Genomic DNA, 21,956 nt, shown 5'->3' with positions numbered 1-21,956 from the left:
CGTGACACAAGGAAACACCGACCACCAGAGTGCCAGATCTTTATTATACACAACACCTTTTATTATCATCTCACTTTCAATTCTCATTGTGCATTTTGCTCCAAGTCCATTTTAATTGCTACACAGGCACTTGACAATTATTTGTTATTCCAAAAGCATAAAAAAGAATGCTAAATATGTCCTCAGTCCCTCACTCCATACAACAGGACACAGTTATTAGAGGGAGAGATGGGGATCGGGTCACCATGAGAAAAGACCAGAGGAAAAGTTATGGCTGCAGTGATCTGGGCTTTATCCAGTTCTTAACAGATGTTGAAATAATTTAAAATTGGAAAGGAAACAGCTGGATATAATTTTAATTCAAGCCTTGAACTGACTGAAGAAGGAGCAGCGGTTGCCATCACTGTAGCCATAACACACAGGAGTAATTTAAGAGCGTTCGGCCCTGATTTCTGCAGCTAATTTTTAAGTTTAATCTCAAGTCCGACTCCAAGCCTTCGATTATTTACAGACAAATTGGCGCTAAAATCAAAGACCCGCTCCCGCTTACACCAAAATCCCTATTCTTATCCTGAAGTTAATCAAGAAAACAACATTTGTCATGGCTCATTTCCTTGCACGCACATCAATAAAAGCAAACGGCAAAGATCAAAACAGGATCAACAGGAAACCAGCTGGACCGCTTTCACTCTGAATTCTGTTCAACCATTGTTTACGCAACTGACGGGGCATAAATCTGTCAATAGCGAAGAATATCTGTCGTTCTACTCTGAAGCAAACAGTTTGTGAAAAATGCAAACACAAAGACAAATGCCCAGGTTATAAATAATACACTCAGAAATACGCCTTAGTACATTTACTATGATATCTACATTAAAGGTTCACCGTTTTTTTGCGTTCAGAAAGTTCCCTGTGTCTTTGTAGGCGAGAACGGACTGGTTCCATAAAGCAAACGCCCCATAACGCCAAGTACACCTGCATGTACCATGTTCAGTGACCTTGTGTTTGAGTGCATTCCCACTTCCTGTTGTTCTTCCCGCTCATAAACGCTCCCCTGACCCTCACCATCCCTGAATGCGAAAATAAAAGCGCCCCATAAGGTCTTGCCAATTAATTTAAGTTACAACAATCAGAACGCTAAGCTAGCGTAAACTGTTACCAGATTTGGAGTCGGATGTTACCTGAGCTCTGACGGGTCGGCCCGTTACGAGTGGTTACCATGCTTTCCAGGATTATATTCATATACACAAAATATTATTTATATCAACAGATCATTACAGAGATTTGCATACAAATTGCACCTCCTCCTTCTCTGACTACCTAAGAAATTCCCATCACTAGAAAACCGGAAGTGCTTTTCAAGAACCAAATTTCCCGACCAAACAGAAAGAGGATGTTGCCTGTTAACACCAAACATGAGCATCAACATCTAGGTTTTTGAATTATGAACTTGTATGTTTGCATTTCTGATTGGTTAGCTGCTACGGAGTCATAATTAACAGTCTCTTGGTACTAAGTGCCGTTTTGAAGGGCATCAAACATAACAAACGGCCAATTGAACATGAAAAACAAAGAAATCAGATCAAAATCAATCCCACATAGCAATAATAACAGCAGTCATGGTGTCTTATTTCAGCATATCAAGTTAGAGAGTCAAGAAAACACAGAATGAAAACAAACAACACATGAAGTGTGTCTAAAACAAGAAAGAATCTTCAACCACCCTTAAGTTACCCAAGAACAGTACACATCTTATCCCACATTAAACCACTAGTCAGAGAGGAGGCATCATGAGTCTAATGTTGGTTTGTCTACACAAGTTGAGTAGGATACCCCCTGGTGGTCACCTGACCTATGTGAGTGATGAAATGACTGAAAGTTGGAGGCCACTACACCCTTTAGTTCACTCTATAGTTTAACAAAATAATAGCAACAATAATTTTATTTGAATATTTATGTGCTTAATTTAGACCTCTGGGCTTTAAAAGTAAGGATGTGATTAGCAGCGCTGATCAGAGGACAGTTTGAGTGGATTATTTAGGTTTATTGGTCAGGCTGTATGTGTAGACACACGTGCACATGTTTCAGTGCAGTTCTCCAGCCCTTCCTTTCACTCTCTCTCTTTCTTTCTTTCTGTCAGCCTATGGTGGCCAGCGCATGGGTCTAGTCTAGAAGGGAGGGCTCGGCGGGGCGGATAATGGTGGGCCGGTTGGGAGCGCCAGGGGGTCTTCTGCTGCAGGAGGAGAAAAGAGTGAGAAACAGAGGTGAGACATACCCACAACCACAGGGAAAAGATGGAGGAGAAGGGAGAAGGGAGTAGACAAGATGTGATGAGATGAGAAAAGAAAAGACGAAAAAGAGAAGAGATGAGACTAGAAGACTTGAAAAGATACAAGATGAGGAGGGAATGAGACTAGATGAGATGAGATAAGAAGAGAAAAGAAGAGGTGAGACTACATGAGAGATGTGACTAGATGAGACGAGAAAAGACAAAAGGAGAGATGACTAGATGAGACTAGAAGAGATGAAAAGAGATGAGATGAGGAGAGACAAGAATTGATGAGACGAGATGACAAGAGACAAAATATGAGCAGAGACAAGACTAGATAAGACCACGTAAGAGACGAGAAAAGACAAGAGCTGAGCAGAGACGAGACTAGATGAGACTACATGAGACTAGATGAGATGAGATGAGACAAAAGATGAGGAGATGAGGCTAGAAGAGTTGACTAGATGAGGTGAAAAGAGACAAAAGATGAGGAGACAAGACTAGATAAGACCATGTAAGAGACGAGACTAGATGCGAAGACATGAGAAAAGACAAGACCTGAGCAGAGACGAGACTAGATTAGAGGACATGCGACTAGATGAGATAAGACAAAAGGACAAGTGATGAGGCAAGAAGAGTTGACTAGATGAGACTAGAAGAGATGAAAAGAGGACCCCAGATGAGAAGAGGCAAAAGACGAGGAGAGACAATACTTAATGAGACTAGATGAGATGAGATGAGACAAAAGATGAGGAGACAAGACTAGATACGACCACATAAGAGATGAGACTAGATGAGAAGAAATAAGAAAAGACACGAGGAGAAGAGATGAGACTAGAAGAGATGAGAAGAGACTAAATGAGGAGAGACAAGACTAGATGAGACTACCTGAGATGAGAAAAGACAATTGAGACAACCTAAGAGGAGATGAGACAAGATGACAAGAGACAAAAGATGAGGAGGGACAAAATGTAATGAGACTAGATGAGATGAGGTGAAAAGAGACAAAAGATGAGGAGACAAGACTAGATAAGACCATGTAAGAGACGAGACTAGATGCGAAGACATGAGAAAAGACAAGACCTGAGCAGAGACGAGACTAGATTAGAGGACATGCGACTAGATGAGATAAGACAAAAGGAGAAGTGATGAGGCAAGAAGAGTTGACTAGATGAGACTAGAAGAGATGAAAAGAGACAAGATGAGGAGAGACAAGAATTGATGAGACAAGATGACAAGAGACCAAAGATGAGCAGAGACAAGACTTAATGAGACCAGTGGCTGGTTGCATTAACAGCTTAGCCTAGTCTTAAAAAAATAGCCATCTATTTTTTTTTTCCTCAACACTGGTCATAACTTTTTAAAGTCAGTTGCAAAAAGGCAGACTGGTCTAATTTTAATCCGAAAAGTAAGACAGATTACCCCTTTTGCTAACTGCTAGTTGGTCAAACTAGTACTCAAGACACTTAACATAGCGGCTATGTTTATGCAACTGACCCCAGATGAGATGAGACAGGATGAGAAGAGACAAAAGACAAGGAGAGACAATACTTAATGAGACTAGATGAGATGAGACAAAAGATGAGGAGACAAGACTAGGTACGACCACATAAGAGATGAGACTAGATGAGAAGAAATAAGAAAAGACACGAGGAGAAGAGATGAGGCAAGAAGAGTTGACTAGATGAGACTAGAAGAGATGAAAAGAGACAAGATGAGGAGAGACGAGACTAGATGAGACTACCTGAGATGAGATGAGACTAGGTGAGATGAGAAAAGACAATAAAGGAGAAGTGATTAGGCAAGAAGACGTGACTAGATAGATGAGAGGAGAAAAGAAGAGATCAAAGAGAAAAGATGAGACAAGAGGTGACTAGATGAGACTAGAAGAAATGAAAAGAGACAAGATAAGATGAGAAGAGATGAGACTACATGAGAGATGAGAGATAAAAAGGAGATGAGGAGCGGACGAGAAGAGGCTAGATGAGAGTAAATGAGAATAAACAAGAACAGGAGGTTATATGAGAAGAAATTTGAAGAAACAAGACGAGAAGAGATGAAAAGAGATAAGCGACAAGGTGAGATGCGATGAGACGAGAAGTTAGGTGAGACTGTGAGACGAGAAGTGGCTAGATGAGGCCACACGAAAGCAGAAGAGAAGGCTAGAAAAGAGAGTAAATTTGAAGAAACAAGATAAGAATGGACAGGAAGAGACAAGACAAAAAAAGCTAGATGAGACTAAATGAGAAAAGAGATGAAGAGGCAAGAAGAAAATAAACAAGATGACATTAAAAGAGACAAGGCAGAAAGGACTGAAAGAGATGAGTGCAGAACGGATGAGATAAGAAAATACCAGATGAGACAAAGTGAGAAAGCACAATAAGAGATAAGAAAAAAAAGAGATAAGATTAGAATAGAAAAGAGACGAGAATAGAAGTGATGAGGAGAGACAAGTCTACATGAGAACAGATATGAAGAGATGAAAAGATGACGCTAGATGAGTAGAGAGAAAAAGAAGAAAGGAAGAGATGAGAGGAGATCAAAACAGGAAAATAATATCACTGGAAAGATTAGAAAATATGCTGAGAAGGAAATGAGGTATAACTTGTTTTTATTAATAATATTAGTAGTAGTATGTGACAGGAGAAAATATCTGCATGCAGCTGCTAGTGAGAGAAGAATAAGAGCTGAAGAGACAGTACATCAGTCAAACCTTGTTCAAATGTTTTGTTTTTTTTTTCAAAAACGTTCACTCCTCTGAGCTTCAGACACAAGATGCTCGTTCTCACAGGCACAGCGAGTCTACATATCTTCATGGAGGTGACAGATGGTTAAGTGTCTTACCTGGGGATACCCGGAGGGATGCGGGCAGGGCGGGAGGGGATCTGTGGAGGCGCACTGAAAGGATCCAGGTTGCTGTTGCTCAAGGCATTAATGGGCTGGCCTGGGCGAGACGGAATGGGTGGAGCTGCAAAGGAGGGGGTGGGGTTAAGAGGGGGTGGGCCTGGTGTTGGACCTCTTACTGCTGGAGGCCTGCTGGGGGCCGGGGCCGATGTAGGTGGTCTGTGCTGGGGGGTGGTGCTACAGAGGACAGGAAAAGAAGAAATATAGTATTAAAACAGTTATGAAGTACACTACTCTTAAGGCCCAATATGCTCATGGTGAAATTCTCCGCTTACACCTTGTCTACACCATCTACGCGAGTGGCATGGTGCGAAATTACACAATAAAAGACAATAGAACCCATTATAATCAGGTGATGCTGTATACGCTGGATGCAGCGCGGCATGACATGACAAATCCAGCTTTTGCAGCACAGTGCGACGCTAGTTAGTTAGTTACAAAATTACAACAGTTTGTTCTTTAATTTCACTTTAATTATACTGGGGCCTTTAAAGGGTTAAGGCCTGTTCTACATTTGGGGTCTTGGCCACTTGAGAGCGCGTGTGCAACAGGAAATAAGTGAACAATACTGTCCCAGGTCTAATGAATGCCAAAGCTCAGTGCACTTGTTGCACATTAGATCCACATTACGTCTAATAGCGCATTGGAGCGGTATTTGAAGCCAAGCGTACCCCATCATCCATCATATACAGGAACCCATGTGACTCAATATCGTGAGACGTCAAGAACAACTTTCCAGTGTAAGCTAAATTAATTAGATTGTACACAGAAAAAATGTGTATACAAAGCTCTGTTAAATGAGCAGTTTTACAACACTATGATGTAGTGTGTGCCATCAGATAATTAAAAGTTCTACACACACTTGTGGTCTTCACACTCAATTGAACACTTGGGGAATACAGGAAATACACCAGGAAACACCAAGAAATACAGGGGCTGGACAAAATAATGTGAACACCCATTATTATAAGGGTTAATATAATTTGTGTAGGCTACAGGGGAAAAAAAAAAAACTTTGCGATTATAATCTTTTTATTGTCTATACTCTCTAGGTTGCATCTCAGTGTACTATGGGTCAAATGGGTGACTTGTCAGACCTCCAAAAAAGGACAAATCATTGAAAGCCTGTTTAGCAGGAATGTCTATAACCCAACTGTTTAATGTTTTAACAACAACAGTCTTTACGATTATGAGCATGTTCACAAAGCATGATTAGACTTCATCAGCAAAGAAGAATAGAATGATAGGGACCGTCGAACACTAAGAAGGATTGTGTCCGAAAAACACAGAACTACTGCAGCAAAGTGACAGCAAACCTCAATATTCACCTTAAGGACCTTGTTTCCACAAACACCGACCAGAGAGGCCCGTGTTCATATTTCATTCTAAACATAGAAAGCCACAGTAATGGGAATGCAATTCCTTTCCAGACAGCAGCATGCTGTTCATTTTCTAACCTATTCTCTGGAATCCAGCTGTCGTTGACGGGCGGAGGCGCAGGAGTGGACACAGTGCTGGTGCTGATGTCACCGATGATGCTGAGGGCCTCTTTTATGGCGTGGTACATACGTAGCATCTCGTCTCTGCGCTGGGCCTGGTCAGCAGACTCCTCCATCAGACTGTTCTGATCTCCTGAGGAGTACAGGTATGCCAACAGCTCGGAGTGGATGAAGTCTTTCGCCTGGGGACAGCAAGACAACAGAAAAGGAAGGAAAGGTTAATGAAGAGGTGAGGATGTTTACAATAAGCTATGTACAATGAATGTTTCAAGATGAACTGCTTAAAACACAAGTGGTTGTGCACTTACGTTGTTGATCATGAGATGCATGATAGTCTTGGGCATGAGGTCTCTGATGGTCTTGTTGACGATACCAGTGTAGGAGTCCACCAGGTTACGAATGGTCTCCACCTGCCTCTCCAGCTGAGGGTCCATGGAGAAGCTGTCGACTGGAGTGGCCTCTTCTGACTCCACCTACACAACATACACATCCCAGTTTCTTTAAAATCACTTCTCATTTAATCTGTTGCCTTTGATCTAAGTTTAGGACTTTTCATGAATTTTAATGACAACATCTAAAGTGACCTGTATCTTTAATGCAGAGTGGATGAGTGAACACTATTCTTAGGGAAAAAAAAAAAAAAAATTTTTTATTTTTCATCAAAATGTAAAACCTTTCTTTACCTCTAAAACAAGTTCTGCTGACCAAACCAAGACTGCGTAGGTGGGAAAAACATTTTAACTATTTACTAGATACTAGACAACGTGAGTGATGTTTGCCCATGTAAAAGCTGTGTAAAAGTTGTTGCTAAGATGATTTAAGAGATCATCTGCTATACAGCTGCTACTGCATTTTGAGTGTTTTTAACATGTTGCAGTGTGAGTGTTTCTGGCTTGCTGCTTACGTAAATTGCTTAGTAATAACATAGTAATAACACAGTAATAATATAAAAACATACCTGTCTTTAACAAAGTGCAGATTTTCAGGTACCATGTCAATAACAGTAATGCATGTGCTAATATGTGCCTATTTTTTTCAACTCCCTAACCCCAAGTATATATAATAATAATAATATTAATGTTTGCCTTAGATGCACCACTACTACTACTACTACTACTACTACTACTACTACTATTAATTTCATAACATACATTACCGTTCAAAAGTTTGGCATCAGTAATGTTGTTTTTGAAAGAAAGTCATACTTTTATTCAGCAAGTATGCATTCAATTGATCAAAAGTGACAGGAAAGACATTTACAATGCTAAAAGATATATGTATTTCAAATAAATACTGCTCTTTTGAACTTTCTATTCATTAAAGTATCCTGAAAAAAAATGTATCATGATTTCCACAAAATATTAAGCAGCACAACTGTTTTCAGCATTGATAATAATAAGAAATGTTTCTTGAGCACCAAATCAGCATATTAGAATGATTTCTGAAGGATCATGTGACACTGAAGACTGGAGTAATGATGCTGAATAGGAATAGATTATTAGAAAATAATTTTATTATTTCACAATTTTTCACAATATTTTTACTGTATTTTTGCAATAAACGCAGCCTTGGTGAGCAAAAGAGACTGTGTAAGTGTAAGTGACAAATAAATCCTGATACCAAAAGTCCTACCCTTCATTATTTCCCATTGAATGTTCAGTTTTATTTGTATACATCACATCATGAAAGTTAAACGTGTAGACTTTAAACTCTCAAAAATGGAATATGGAGTGCTTTAGATTGTCCATGTGTTCAAACTGAACGTTAGTACCTGATCTTTCTCAGGATAAACGCCTGCTCGGAGAAAAGAGGCTTTCCAGCTGTCCATGTCCTCCTGCGAATCACAGGCCAGCTCGATCTGACGCAAGTCCTTATACACGTTCCTGGGAGGGGGATCGAATTCATGAAGTGGCCGAACACCAAACTCAAATACACAAACATAGAGAGTTGCAGTCAGCCCTGACCTTTGCTCCGTGTTGAAGATTGCAAAAATGTGCTTGGTAGACATGAAGCCTTTCTCCACGTCTCTGAGCTTCAGGTTGTCCAGAGGAAGCATGTATTTCTTCTCTTTTTCCTAGTAGAGCGAGATGAGAGAGGAAGAGTTACAACAATTTTATAAACCACTTCACAGTGGTATCAAAAGCTGCAGAGTTCTGAATACAATATATAACAATGGATGTATAGAAAAGTGCCACATGAAGATTTTTGAAAACATCTTCTTTAGTGATCATATGGGTTTGGAATGACATGACCGCATTTTCATTTCGAAGTGAACTGTCACTTTAAAGAAGGACCACCAGGTTGCCAAGCCAGAGAGGGGGATGTGAGACAGAGACCGAAAAGAAAAAGAAGAGGAGGAGTCTGGATGAGGACTAATGCTGCCAACTCGTTCTGTTGAGTTGAGAAGCAGCATCTGGAAATGTTTATGTCTGCACAGCTACGGCCACAACAGTTACATCACTCAGAAGAACACTTCCCTGCCCCCAACACACACACACACACACGCACACATTCATATACACACACAACAACCCCCCAGTAACCCAGTACGATTTCCTGCAAATTCCAAAGTCGGATCCCGGCTGGAACATTTCAGTGCGCTTGCCACGTCACTTTGCCTCCCCTTTCGTCCCTTTTTTACTTTCGTCCTCTCATTTCTCCATTTATCGCTTTCTCTTTACTTCGAAAACCACTGCTAAAGGCACATTTCTCAGTGTTATTCATAAAACAATGGTACAGAGCGAAAACCGCACATGGTTCAGAATGCGAAAATGGAGCCATGATGGCAAAACGCTCTGTATTCCTCTCGAAGAAACTACAGAGGCCTGGAATATGCATTTGCCACGCAGCAGCAGACATGTGAGTAAACCAAATATATACGTTTGAAATGAATTCCTAATGTAAACATTATCAAGAAGTAATGTTGGGATATTCAGTGATGTTGTTTCAACCGATTTCATTATGTTTAGATTCATAATATATTTAATATAATTTTTTTTGTGCATATGCGGACCAGCTTTAATTACTTGATTCTTCGTGTGCCTTCATTACTTGGTCCAAAAAGCTTTTTATAGGTAAAAATCTAAACAAAACCAGCACATTTCACTCCAAAATCAAAAGAGGTTATATTTTTACATTAAGAAAATGAAACCTATTTAACTGTAGCATTATTTTCATGAGAATTAAGCTTTTCCCCCCTTAAATTATCATTAACGTTGTATGTCAGAATATTTTACTTTTCCACTTTTTTTGTATTTTTGTTTTTGTAATTTTATCATTCCCAATTTATTCACAATGATTTTCATTAGACTTGTTATTTTAATACAATCTTATTTTACTGTTATAAATTACGTAAATCATACTTTACAACTGAAATATCAATATTTTTGACAGTCTTACAGTATTGAGAATCAGATTTATGGGGATTCTGATAACTTAACTTGCTGCTGAAACGAAGTTACAATCCAAACATCTTAATGGTTATATAACAACCTTCATTTACTTTGGAAATATTTCTTATTACTCTATTTTAAATAAGTAGTGAGATGAACATAAGATCGACGCTTTATCAGTGTCTGTCTGAACTGTTTACTCTCCTCTGCAGTCATGTGCGGTCCTCGGGGCAGTGACCTGCGGTCCAGCCGCCCTCTTTCCTCCCCCCCGCCTGCCCAGTGTTCAGACTACCTGTTCATCATGCTGCAGCTGAACAGTAGTCCGCACATTGGTTAGGCTGGGCAGGGACACACACACCCGTGGCTCGAGCAAATGGACTCTACCATTCGCTGCAGAACGGGGGAATTTTACATATAAACAATCTCTCTTGGGGAATAAATTGAGACGTTTACATTGAAGTTGCTTTGGAGCTTATGCCAAATGCATTAAAGTACACATTCATAAATTTATGTGCTCCCTGGGAATGAAACCCAAGGCCTTGATGTTACTAGCACCGCATTCTACCAGTCAAGCCACAGGAACTCTGGAAAACAGCTAACGTTTGCACTAATTTCAAACACACATGGAGTTTGAGCCCAACTTGAGTGGAGCTGGTTTTAAGATGAAGCGATTGGGGGAGGGACTGCAAATGAGAAATGAAGAACAGATCTCACCTCCTCGTCCTTGTACCAGGACAGCGATTCGGCCGTCAGGACGAACCAGTACTCCTTGGAGCCGCCCTTCATAATGCTGATGTTGAGGGTTAGCCAGCCTTTACGGATCACCTGTGGGACAGAGGATGGAGGGGGTGGAGGGTGTAGGGCATGCCACAAGAGTGGGGAAACATTTATGAGATCCACACATGTACATTCAACAGTCTTTGTGCTGGAAGCTTGTGTCCTATGCTGAACAAACCTGAAAACCCTATTGTGCAAACCTTTGGTGCTTACCTGTTGTGGAAATATTTTGTGTAACTCTGCCAAAGTTTGGTTGCCTTCTATGGTGGCTAATGTCATTAACTAAATAACTCTGCTTTGTACATTACAGCAGTGGTTCTCAACTGGTTTCGAAATTTTTTCAGGCAAAAAAAGATCCATTGTTTCAAATTTTTTGTTGACATTTTGCGGGTAAAAATTGCGGGTCCGTCGTTTTGTTAAATTTTTTTCATGCAAAAAAGATAAATTATTAAATTTAATTGTTAATATTAGCAATGCATAACACAGAAATCACTTTTTTAAAACAAGTAGCATTATGTTTGTCAATATAGCGAATCTGTGCGACTGTGTTTAACACGTTGTGAAATCTGCGTGTGGAAATCTTCCGCCCTCACGCGTGGATTCCAATGGAAATGACTGCATTTCGTATGTGAAAATTTGCAGACTGCATTTCGTATGTGAAAATTTGCAGGAGTATGGAAAATGTGGGCCCATCAATATGCAAAAATATTAACATACAAATAAATATTCATAGCTAAACAGGAAAAGTGATGACTGTAACTGCATGAACAACAGCAGAAGTGCAATTTACCAACTTAAACGCATAAAACATGTTGTATCAGTATTAGCGAAAACGCCCTGATTTTTGATTCAAAGTGTTTTCTTTTTTTTTTACCTGATATACACAATTATATGCCTATTTGCACTTTACTATTCGCATTTAGCGTTAGGTTGCGATTCACCAGTTGGGAACCACTAGACTACAGTATCTAGCGTTACTCTGCATGGAGTCGGAACATAAGGCAGCAATTAAAGCTTAGTTACAAATAAACGCTCTAGAAACTCTGAATATACACTAACAAAACCACTGGGGAGTGTCTTGAAGTCTTGAAATAGAGCAACAATAAAAGAATAAAGGAACAATTTTGTTGTGCTTGTGGATTTTTTTTTCGTTCTAAAGCACAGGGAAACGTGACATCAGATGCCATCCAGACCCACTGGATGCCAGAGAACAGGGGTCAGAGGTCGGCAGTGGTATGTTACAGTCAAATTAGTGAGTAAAAACAAGCCTACATGCTGGTAAATGAAGGAGAATGCTGTTACTGGTGTTAAATGGAGAAAGACGTACACTAAAGTGTGAAAACCTATTGAACGGGAAGGAATAGTGAAAGAAGACACAGGTAAGCGGGTCGTAACCAGAGGCTGTTTGCTAAGAGAAGGTACAGGACCTGGAGAAGAAAGGGTTAGTCAAGGAAACGGGAGGGAAAGGGCTTTCAGATTTCAGTGGTAAAGAAATTTCAGTGTTATTTTTGAGGTTAACTTAAGGATTGTGGAACACTGTTTCGTAAAGTCAACAGAATCAAAATTAATCTTATTTCCATTATTAAAGGGTTAGTTCACCCAAAAATGAAAATTAGCCCATTATTTACTCACCCTCAAGCCATCCTAGGTGTATATGACTTCCTTCTTTCAGATGAATCCAATCGGAGTTATATTAAAAATTGACTTTGATCTTCCAAGCTGTTTAATGGCAGTCAGCGGGTGTTGCAGTTCATCAGTCCAAAAGAAGTGAAATAAAACACATCCATCAATAATAAAAAGTGCCTCAACCGGCTACGGGGGTGAACAAAGGTCTCTTGTAGCGAATCGATGCATTTTTGTTAGAAAAATAACCATATTTAAAACGTAATAATTTAATCTAGCTTGCGCTCACTGTTGTACATGGAAGCAGCTCTGGGCGGATGACGTAGGACTTCGGCGTTGCGCATGCGCCACTCAGAAGTGATGAACGCGGAAGCGCAGGGGAGAGATCAAAACAACTGCAACACCCGCTGACTGCCATTAAACAGCTTGGAAGATCAAAGTCAATTTTTAATATAACTCCGATTGGATTCATCTGAAAGAAGGAAGTCATATACACCTAAGATGGCTTGAGGGTGAGTAAATAATGGGCTAATTTTCATTTTTGGGTGAACTATCCCTTTAATGCACATTCCAGCTCCGTTCTGGTACTACATCTTACATCGAAATACCCCACAGCATCAATGACACTGAACGTTTTCCATTAAAGAAAGAAATATCACAACAAAATGTACTGCAAGCATTTCTACGGTGCCATCCCTTTTCTCCCTTTCCATTTTGCTTTGTTCTCCGTAAAAACGGAGTGAAACTGAGAGGAGGGGGTTAGAGTTAGAGTTAGACAGTGCCAACAGAAACAACGCAGACATAAAGCTATAACAGGCTATATAGATTGTTTGCCTTGGTGGGGAAATACCATCAACCTTCTTAAATCTAGAAACCTGATAACCATCTCTGAGAGGGGAAAAAAGACAGAAGAGACTGATGAGCAGAGAAAAACACCAGGACAATACGGCTCAGGCATCTCGTGCTAGGATGTACTGTAGCGACCCGAACAAACGACCACAAAAATGCTCTTGAATATCTTTTCATTAGACAGAAACCCAGCAAATATCTGTGGTCAGAGCCTGGCTTGGGCTCTGTATTCTCTAACATGGATCCAATTACCCTTTTGCCGCCCACAACTGAAAGAAATGAGAGCATGACCCTATTTTCCATTGTGTTTGGATTTCACCGTTCTTCCACGTTGCACATTCTGACTGCTGTCTCTCTAAATTAAACAAATTAATCCTAATATTATGTACATTTAAAATGCATAATTATTAACAAGTTAATCAAAGAGTTGGCAAAATATGATCAGAAATTTCATTAAACAGAAATCTGTTGACAGAAGGGATGATTTTGAATTTTGAATTAAAGATGAGATGATTAGATGATTACCTGTGAGAGGCGACTGTTAATTACCCCAATAGAAATCTCCCAATTAGCTTTGCCCCAGAAAGGATTTCTCTAAGGTTGAGCAGTTAATTTAGTAAATTAGAGCCAATTGATTAGCAAAAGGAACCCGACACTGCCACATTCTGGCCATTACTGGCACACCAAAGAAAAAGAAAAAAATCAACAACTAAATACCAACTCACTGTTATGGTAGGGCTGGACAATATTTTGTTTATCCACAATAAGTTCGGTACAGATATAAAATTAAGCAACAGTTATTATTGTGATGACTTTAAGACCCTTTTACTGTACTTGGCCATTAAGTTTGTGATTTTGTGATTAAGATTCAATTTAATTCAATTCATTTAATAGTTTCAAAATACAATTCAATGATTCATCACCTTAAAAATCCTCATGCCCTCTGTGGCACTTTACAATTATTAAAAGTTAATAAACAAATCTAAAGGTAAATGTTTATTTATGACTCTGAATTGTTACATAGCTACTCTTCATTTAGTGAAAAACAGAAAACATGTCTTGATTACATTAATTAGATATTTATTGCTTTACTTTTGAACTACTTGACAAAAATGGCTGTTTGGATGCAATGACATTAAATATAGTTAAAAGGTTCAAACATATTGAGAATTTGTAAGCCATATATCCCAGTCCTACCTCAGACATGTTGTTAGTATAAAGAAAATCATATTTCAGTGGAAAATAATTGTGATTAGCTCTTCATGGCAAATGCATTCAAAAATCTAAAAAAAATACATCAATTCATTAAAAATGCACACCACATACATGTAAAGAAATCCCAATCACACACCACATGTTATCTTGGGTTTGATTTTGGCTCTTTAGTATGAATTGGATGTTTTCTTGGCCCCGCCCACCCACCATATCCCCATGGTGACGTAGAGGCTGATTCTCCACAAGGCAAACTCTGCTCACCCAGCCTGGGCCACCAGGACTCACATCCAGCAACAGGATAACCGAGGCCTCCATTTCACTCCATTTTCTCATAAAAAAAAAAAAGGTTCTTTCATGCATAAAAATACACTGATATATGAAATTAAGGGTGCACTGTGACATTTTCTCAAAGGAATGGTTAGTAATGTTCTCTCGGTTTAATTACTAAAATTACCGAATGTTAGGTGATGCCACTAATTACAGTGGGCATTTTATGGTGGAATTGACGTCAGTTACTGATTAGTCGTAACTGTAATTGAAAAACTAGCCATAATTAAAAAATGTTATTCCATTTTGGTTTTTCCACCAGACTATACCTTCTCGGCTTCGCTTTCTCTCAGGCCACCTAGCTGCAGAGTGAAAGAAAAACCATCAGCTTTATAACTCTCGTCGGCAAGTTTACACACAGACATCCCACCCACACTGGTAATTACAGAGTTGTTTGACCTGTTACGGCCTCAGTTCTCCTGACTGGATGAGCGCTGGTGACCTTTAACTGGGCATGGCTTGTAGGTTTGTGGTACTTACCAGTATTTCACCCTGCAGTGATAAGGAGGGACGGGGGTAGGGGCAAGTTTTGGGGAGAAGAAACGAGACAGAGACACAGGAAACAAGCAAAGCCAGGAAGGGAAGACAGTGCAGTTAAGAAACACACATTTTTCAAATGGAAATGAAAAGGTTTGACGGGGGCAAGGGTGTGATGGAGTGAGTCAAAGAACACAGAAAAGTCATAATGAGAAAAAAGTTAGAAGCAGACACACAGAGAGAGAGAGAGAGAGAGCAACAGAACAAAGTTACATGCAATTAGATTAACTGACAGTACCACAAATCAGAATTATCTACTAGTTTGTGTCATTGTCACGGCTGGACCCACGCACATTCTGAATTACACTTCAAACAGAAAGAGGAAGTTTGCATTAAATTAGGGCAAGACTGAAAAAAACCAAAAAAAAAAAAAACAATGCATTGATTACTCATTTGTCATGCGTCAGTGTTACTAGCAGCTAGTACTGCTGTGATGCTAGTGAAAGCAGAGTTTCTCAAAAGTGGGAGGAAATGAAAGGGAATGTCCCTGTCTAATAACACAGCGTACTTTCAAGTTGCTTATGTCATTTCCACTGAAACCTTCATACAGGATAAGCCCATTTCAGGCTCTTTTATTTTTCTAACTTTGTTAGAAAAATACTCTTTAGTGCCAAGCAATGTTCATTCAAATGAAATGGTACACATACTGTAAATACTAACACTGTGTCCTAACCTGGCGTGAAGTGACAGAATTCCAGCTGTCAACACTAATTACAGCGTGATGCTTCACAATATCAGCCATTCAGAACATATCTGATGTATAATAGAGTTGTTCATGACAACAGTTGTCATTTATGTTGCAGAACAAAACATGAAAGTTTTTTTTATTACCAAAATCTTGACAATGCTCACTCAAACAAAACACTCTGTGGGGATTCAATATGTAACAATTTTTAAAAACTTTTTTGTGGGGTGTAGGCAAAAACTTGTTGATAAGTGATAGAGACCTTGATGAAAAATACTGTTCAGTTTTTAATCAAAGCTGGTAAATCAAAAGGGGTGATGTGGAAGGGGTCTCTCAGGGTTCAATTTTAGGCCCTTTCGTGTTTAATTGGAATGGTGGAGGGCATGATGGTGTTGGAATGAAGGGGTGTCAACGTGGATTTAAAAGCATGTGGAAGCAGAGAAAAGTGTACCTGGTTGGGAATGGCCCTCTTCTTGTTAACGATATTCCTTTGCTGGGCGCTGCAGTTGGAGGAAACAGACAGAGAACACTGATTACACATGCAACGATTGCATACTGCTGTCTGTATTGTTATAATAGCACAACAGTAAAATTATGATTGTGTAAACCTCCTTGGCACTCAGGGTGGGAGTAATCCTGCTCTTAGGCAGGAAGAAGGGAAGTGGTGGGAGAAAAAGAGATGGGTGGTCTGATTACCATCTTTCTAAATGTGTCTGGGTGATTAAGGGGGCGCTAGCGCACCTGTTGTTGCTGTACCCTGGAATGGTACCGTCATCCATCCGTCTGCAGTCAAGACTGAAAGTGACGGCATGAGAACCGTTAACAGAGGCGCCCTGACAAACTCACGACATGCGTATGAGGATACACGCAGGGCGAGCAGGGTCAGACAGGCTTGATGCTGTAGGCGACCTTTGACTCAACTCTTGAATGCTCTACAGTAACCATCTGAGCATGCAAACATTTCGCATGCAATCAGACTTTAGTTGTAGACTAGTTTGAGAGGTCAAAGACATGCACTAATAATTTTAGTGCATTTAAGTTACGTCCAATGAATTAGCCATAATGCACAGGCATAGGGACCTTATCTGATCTTTTTAGTCCACTGCACTGACAGTAAACAGGAGACACAGTCCAAACATGACTTTCAGAGTTTCTTTAACAGGTTGAAAACATCTAGAAATTCTATATATATATAAATATTGTTGATGCCCCAGGAACATTACAGAAAAGATAATAGCATGGGGATGTCAGATGTATGGAGAGTCTGTACCATGTTGACACCAAAAAGAAAAAAATGTTTTATATATATACATATACTGTATATATACATATATATATATATATAACCTGACCATAATTAATTAAAGTTAACATTTATACAAATAAAAAAAATAAAAAAATAAAGTGCCGCAGACTGATGAGCACACTTCTAAGCAAAAACTACAAAGGAAAAACATAGAACCTTTGAAAGATTCTACAGTTTTTTTTGAAGAACTTGTCATATTCTGTTTTGCTCTTAGAATTAAATGTGGTTTTAGATAAACTCACATGGAAAATGTTAACTGTGATTGGTTGCTTTACATGTTGGCCACATGGCCACTTCCTGCCTAAATAAGTCAAAATAAACTGCACTGCAGACAGTAAAAAGTCCAAATACGCAAAAAGCGCTGCTAAGGTTAAGGGTCAAGCTTTGAGGTGAGAAATGAAACCCAGAATGTGCCGCACTGTATGCTACACATACTTTGCAAATCCAATGAAGTCCTCATGGTTGGTGTTGATGTATGACAGCTCAATGTCAATCAGCAGAAGGACCTGGTAAATAAATCAATTTTGCACATTAAGAAAATTCATGAAAAAAAAAAAAAAAACAACAACAGTAAAAGCGGATCTTCTCTCGCCAGTCTCGCACCTGGTCCTTGGTCTTGCCTTCTCTCTCTCTGACATAAGTAGTGACAATCCTCTCGGTCTCTTCTCGCAGTCTGGGGTAAGAGCCTAGCTGTGGGGAAAAACACAAGATAGATGCAGGCTACGGCATGTACACATAGCCACATGCACACGTGCGCAAACACACACACACACACATTATGCGATGTAAAAGCAGTAAGAGCTAACCACGATCAGACCTTTTCACACAGGTCGATGTGAGGACTAGTTTTCGATAAGCCACCATGCACAAGAGGAACCAATGCAAGAGAGAGAGCAGGAATGCACACACTCACACACACATAAATGCAGATTTGAGTATTTCAGCAAGTTGTGCAGGTTAGACCGCATTCACTCCCAGCCAGGAATGGACAGTGAATCAATAAATTAAGTTCTAAGTGCAGTAAACCAAATTTAAGGGATGCTAGGGTTGGGAATCGAGAAACAGTTACAAATATGACTGTAAAATACTACGGCCAAATGATTATGATATTTGGTTCTTTTAAGAGTTATTATATGAGTTCTTCTACTGATACGGTCAGAACACTGTGCTGTTGAATCTACAGCACCAAGGCAAAAGACGTTATGTTTAAGTGATTTCTTCAGACTCTTCTTAAGAATCAGTCAAATGAGTCTCAAATTCATTGATCATAAATGGCTCACTCACTCACCGAATCAGTTGGAGTAGTTAATGAATTAACAACAGACTCACTTAGGGAATGGAAAGTCATTATTTTTGGGCCTGTCAGACTTGAAATAAACTAAGAACTGTGTTTCAATATAGGGCTGAACGATTTTGGAAAATAATCTAATTGCGATTTTTTTTTACCAATATTGCGATTGCGATTTAATATGCAATTATTTTTTAAAGCTCTTTATGTTCTGTATTATTCAACAAAGACAAGCTATAAATCATTGTATAGTATGACCAACACACTATTAGATAGATTAAACATAAATGTTCTTTTGTGTATTATAATTATAATTTTCCTATTATTTAATAATGTATGTAAGCATACATAGTATAATAGCATATGGTATAATGTCATTAGGATCAATAATTTGGTGCTTTCTTAAATGTACAAAAAGGATCGTTAATGGAAACGTTAAAGAGCAGGTCATATGGGTTTTCGAAAAATATATTTTTTGCAGTTTGTAACGTAGCTAACCTTCAATGTAAACAGTCTGCAAAGTTGTTAATCAAAAAAAGTGCATGATAAATAAAGATATTGTCTCTCAAAAGAAAGAGTCGACTCTGAATCGCTTTAACGAGTCGTCATATTTTTGAACCTTTTACCTGTATATGTGACAAGGTAACACATTTGCATAATCCCCGCCTGCCCGTGAAATATGAACACTCTGACCTGCCAACAAACACTTTCGCTAGTTAGTGTGTTTACATCAGGTCTAACACAGTTCCCACACGTGCACCTCAAATAATACTAAGAATGAATGCAATAAAACTGCTGTCACGTCACGTGAAGTACCACATACAAAGTTTAAACTTTCCACCGAGAAACGTCCTGATCAAGTCGTGCTTGCGATGGAGTTTCCGGTTGAGCGACTGCATCAGTCTCATCCTCGGACTCGAATTGATAAGGTAATATCGATGTCATTTTTGTTAACTTATAGCATCTTTGTTTACAAGTAACCCTCCTGAGCAAAAAAATTATTATGGTAATGGGCGTTTCGTTCCCGACACGCATTGTATACGGAAAGACCAATCAGCCAGCTGACCAATCAGAGCAGAGTAGGCTTATGGAAGGGAGGGGTTTACAGACCTTAAGCTCAGAACTGCTTCGAACGAATCATTTCGAAATCATTGAAAAATGATTCTAATATTAAATGTATATTCTGAGAAAATTACAATGCTTTCTGACCTTAGATGCATTTAAACCTGTTGTAGGGGACTCCAACACTATATTAGGACACTTTAAAATACCATATGACCTGCTCTTTAAGTGGAATTGGAACTACAGCAAGTATTGGTAAGCTCCTTACGATTCCCATCCCTAGTTATTAAAACATATAAATCTTAAGTGATAACAATTTCATGTAAAATGCAGGAAATATTTGCACTTTTTTTTTTTGATTAAATTCCCACCGATACTCTTCCAAAACTGAGAGTGAAAAAGACTCAAGAAGGGAAAGAATGTGACATTTTCAAAAAGAATGTGTGGCATTGGAGAGGGCAGAATCAAGAATCAAGCACTGCAGTTCCACCTATGACCACAAGACGGCAGGTGACTGGTTCTTTGTTGCTATGACAACAGCAGCAGCCTTTTGTGTCTGGGGCAGGAGGCAAAGCGTCTGTCACTGTGTGTCTTTTACTTTTACAGTCAGTGGTTGAGGCTAACTGATGCTCTACTAAAGCAACAAAAAATAAAAGAAGGTGATGTGCCACTGACAAATGCTGGAACTGGGGCTCTAAAGCTGATTCATCTTGGAAACATCCAATTTTTCCAAGCAATCTGAACGGTTTTTATTGGATTCACATGGGATATGGAAATGCAAGGCTCATTATGGAACAGAACACCAACTTTGGACAAGCCACATGGACACATTCCAGACAATCACTATGGGTGTGGCGGAGAGGGCGTGGCTGATTCATACAGGTGGAAAGCTGAATGGGAAGGTGGGCGGCAGTGTGTGGAAATAGAGGGATGAGGAGTTTTTTGACTCCGCCTTTTCTCGATCCGCTCCTGGTTACCTTCTTGGCACTTTTCCTGACGAGGGTGGTGAGTTCGGACACCACCAGGTCCACACATTTCAGGCTGGGCTCTTTCAGTTTGCGGATCTGTTTTTTCACTATAGTCTCAAAGGCCAGATCAGGGGTGAACAACCCCGTTCTGAGGGGGTCAGGGGGATGCCAGTGGAAGAAGGGGGGAGAAGAAGTGTTGAGGTGTTAAAAAAGGACAGAAAAAGAGAAAGAAGGGGAAGAATAAAAAGAGAGGAAACTTTTAGTTGATTAACCATTGCTTATCTATGAACAGATACAAACTAGGTTCAAAAGGGGGAGCCGCAGGTTTTCACATCCATGAATTATGTATTTTTTTGCACCACAATAAACAAACCCTAGAAAAGCTTGATCACTCAACGTCCAATATAACTAGTCTAAAATATTTGCATTTTTCCACACCAAAAATATTCACTACTACAATGCTACTACACAGTATATAATTTTTTACATTTATTAAATATTAAAACAACTGGCCTCTAAAATAATAATAATAATAATGATGACAAAGATTCATTGTATTTTTGGAAATATCGGAATCAAATGGTTTTCATGACACTTGGTTCTGTTAAAGTTGCAAATGAAACAGAAGTAGCGACTGTAACATATGCACAAATTAATTGTTCACAATAATGGCTCATTTCCACTGAGCGGTACGGTTCGGTACAGTACAGTACGGTACGCAATTATGTCCGTTTCCACTGTCAGAAGTTGTGAATGGTACCAAAATAGCGAACCGTACCGTACCACTTTTTTGGTACCCTTCCATTGGGGTACCTAGCACAGCAAAGGGTACCAAAAGGGTGGAGCTAAACTCACAGCAGAATGATGATTGGTTGACTAGAATCGTCACTTTTGCGTGATACAAGAGGATAAAGCGTCCTTCACTCGTTCCGCTCTGCTGTCCATGAGTGTTGGGCTTATTTACATCAGAGTGCGCAAACACAAAAAAATATAACCGGGTATTTTATAATTTTATATTTTGACACAGACAATAGCCGTTTCTCAATATGTGTTCTTGTGGACTTGTGAAACATCATTGCCCAAAAACCCGCGTAATTTTCTAAATATTACTGTTATTGTGTCATAAAATGTAGTTTTAAGGGTTTTTCAGGCAAGAATGTAATTGTTTAAAACTCAAATCTGCGGTTTATTTATAAAGATAGCACCTATTTGAAAATTTGCTATGCCAATTTCGGAGCTCCAGGCGATCACCGGG

General features: G+C 39.4%; 1 protein-coding gene across 1 annotated transcript in view; it reads right to left on the bottom strand.

Moving 5' to 3' along the window:
• Positions 1–25: 25 nt before the first annotated feature.
• The window catches only part of LOC107744975 (dynamin-2-like), a 62,525-nt gene continuing 40,594 nt past the window's right edge, over positions 26–21,956 (bottom strand). Inside the window, exons 10-20 of the mRNA XM_016558809.1 lie at positions 20,711–20,849; positions 17,987–18,073; positions 17,819–17,889; positions 16,529–16,577; positions 10,779–10,889; positions 8,637–8,746; positions 8,444–8,555; positions 6,981–7,145; positions 6,631–6,854; positions 5,114–5,350; positions 26–2,230 (exon numbers count right to left, since the gene is read on the bottom strand). Coding sequence (XP_016414295.1) covers positions 2,164–2,230; positions 5,114–5,350; positions 6,631–6,854; positions 6,981–7,145; positions 8,444–8,555; positions 8,637–8,746; positions 10,779–10,889; positions 16,529–16,577; positions 17,819–17,889; positions 17,987–18,073; positions 20,711–20,849 — 1,372 coding nt within the window. The 3' untranslated portion in view covers positions 26–2,163. The remainder of the gene's footprint in view (positions 2,231–5,113; positions 5,351–6,630; positions 6,855–6,980; positions 7,146–8,443; positions 8,556–8,636; positions 8,747–10,778; positions 10,890–16,528; positions 16,578–17,818; positions 17,890–17,986; positions 18,074–20,710; positions 20,850–21,956) is intronic.

This window comes from Sinocyclocheilus rhinocerous, unplaced genomic scaffold, assembly GCF_001515625.1.
Source record: "Sinocyclocheilus rhinocerous isolate Xijiao unplaced genomic scaffold, SAMN03320098_v1.1 scaffold1219, whole genome shotgun sequence".
NCBI classification, from domain to species: domain Eukaryota; kingdom Metazoa; phylum Chordata; class Actinopteri; order Cypriniformes; family Cyprinidae; genus Sinocyclocheilus; species Sinocyclocheilus rhinocerous.
This window is presented reverse-complemented; position numbering and strand designations above follow the sequence as displayed.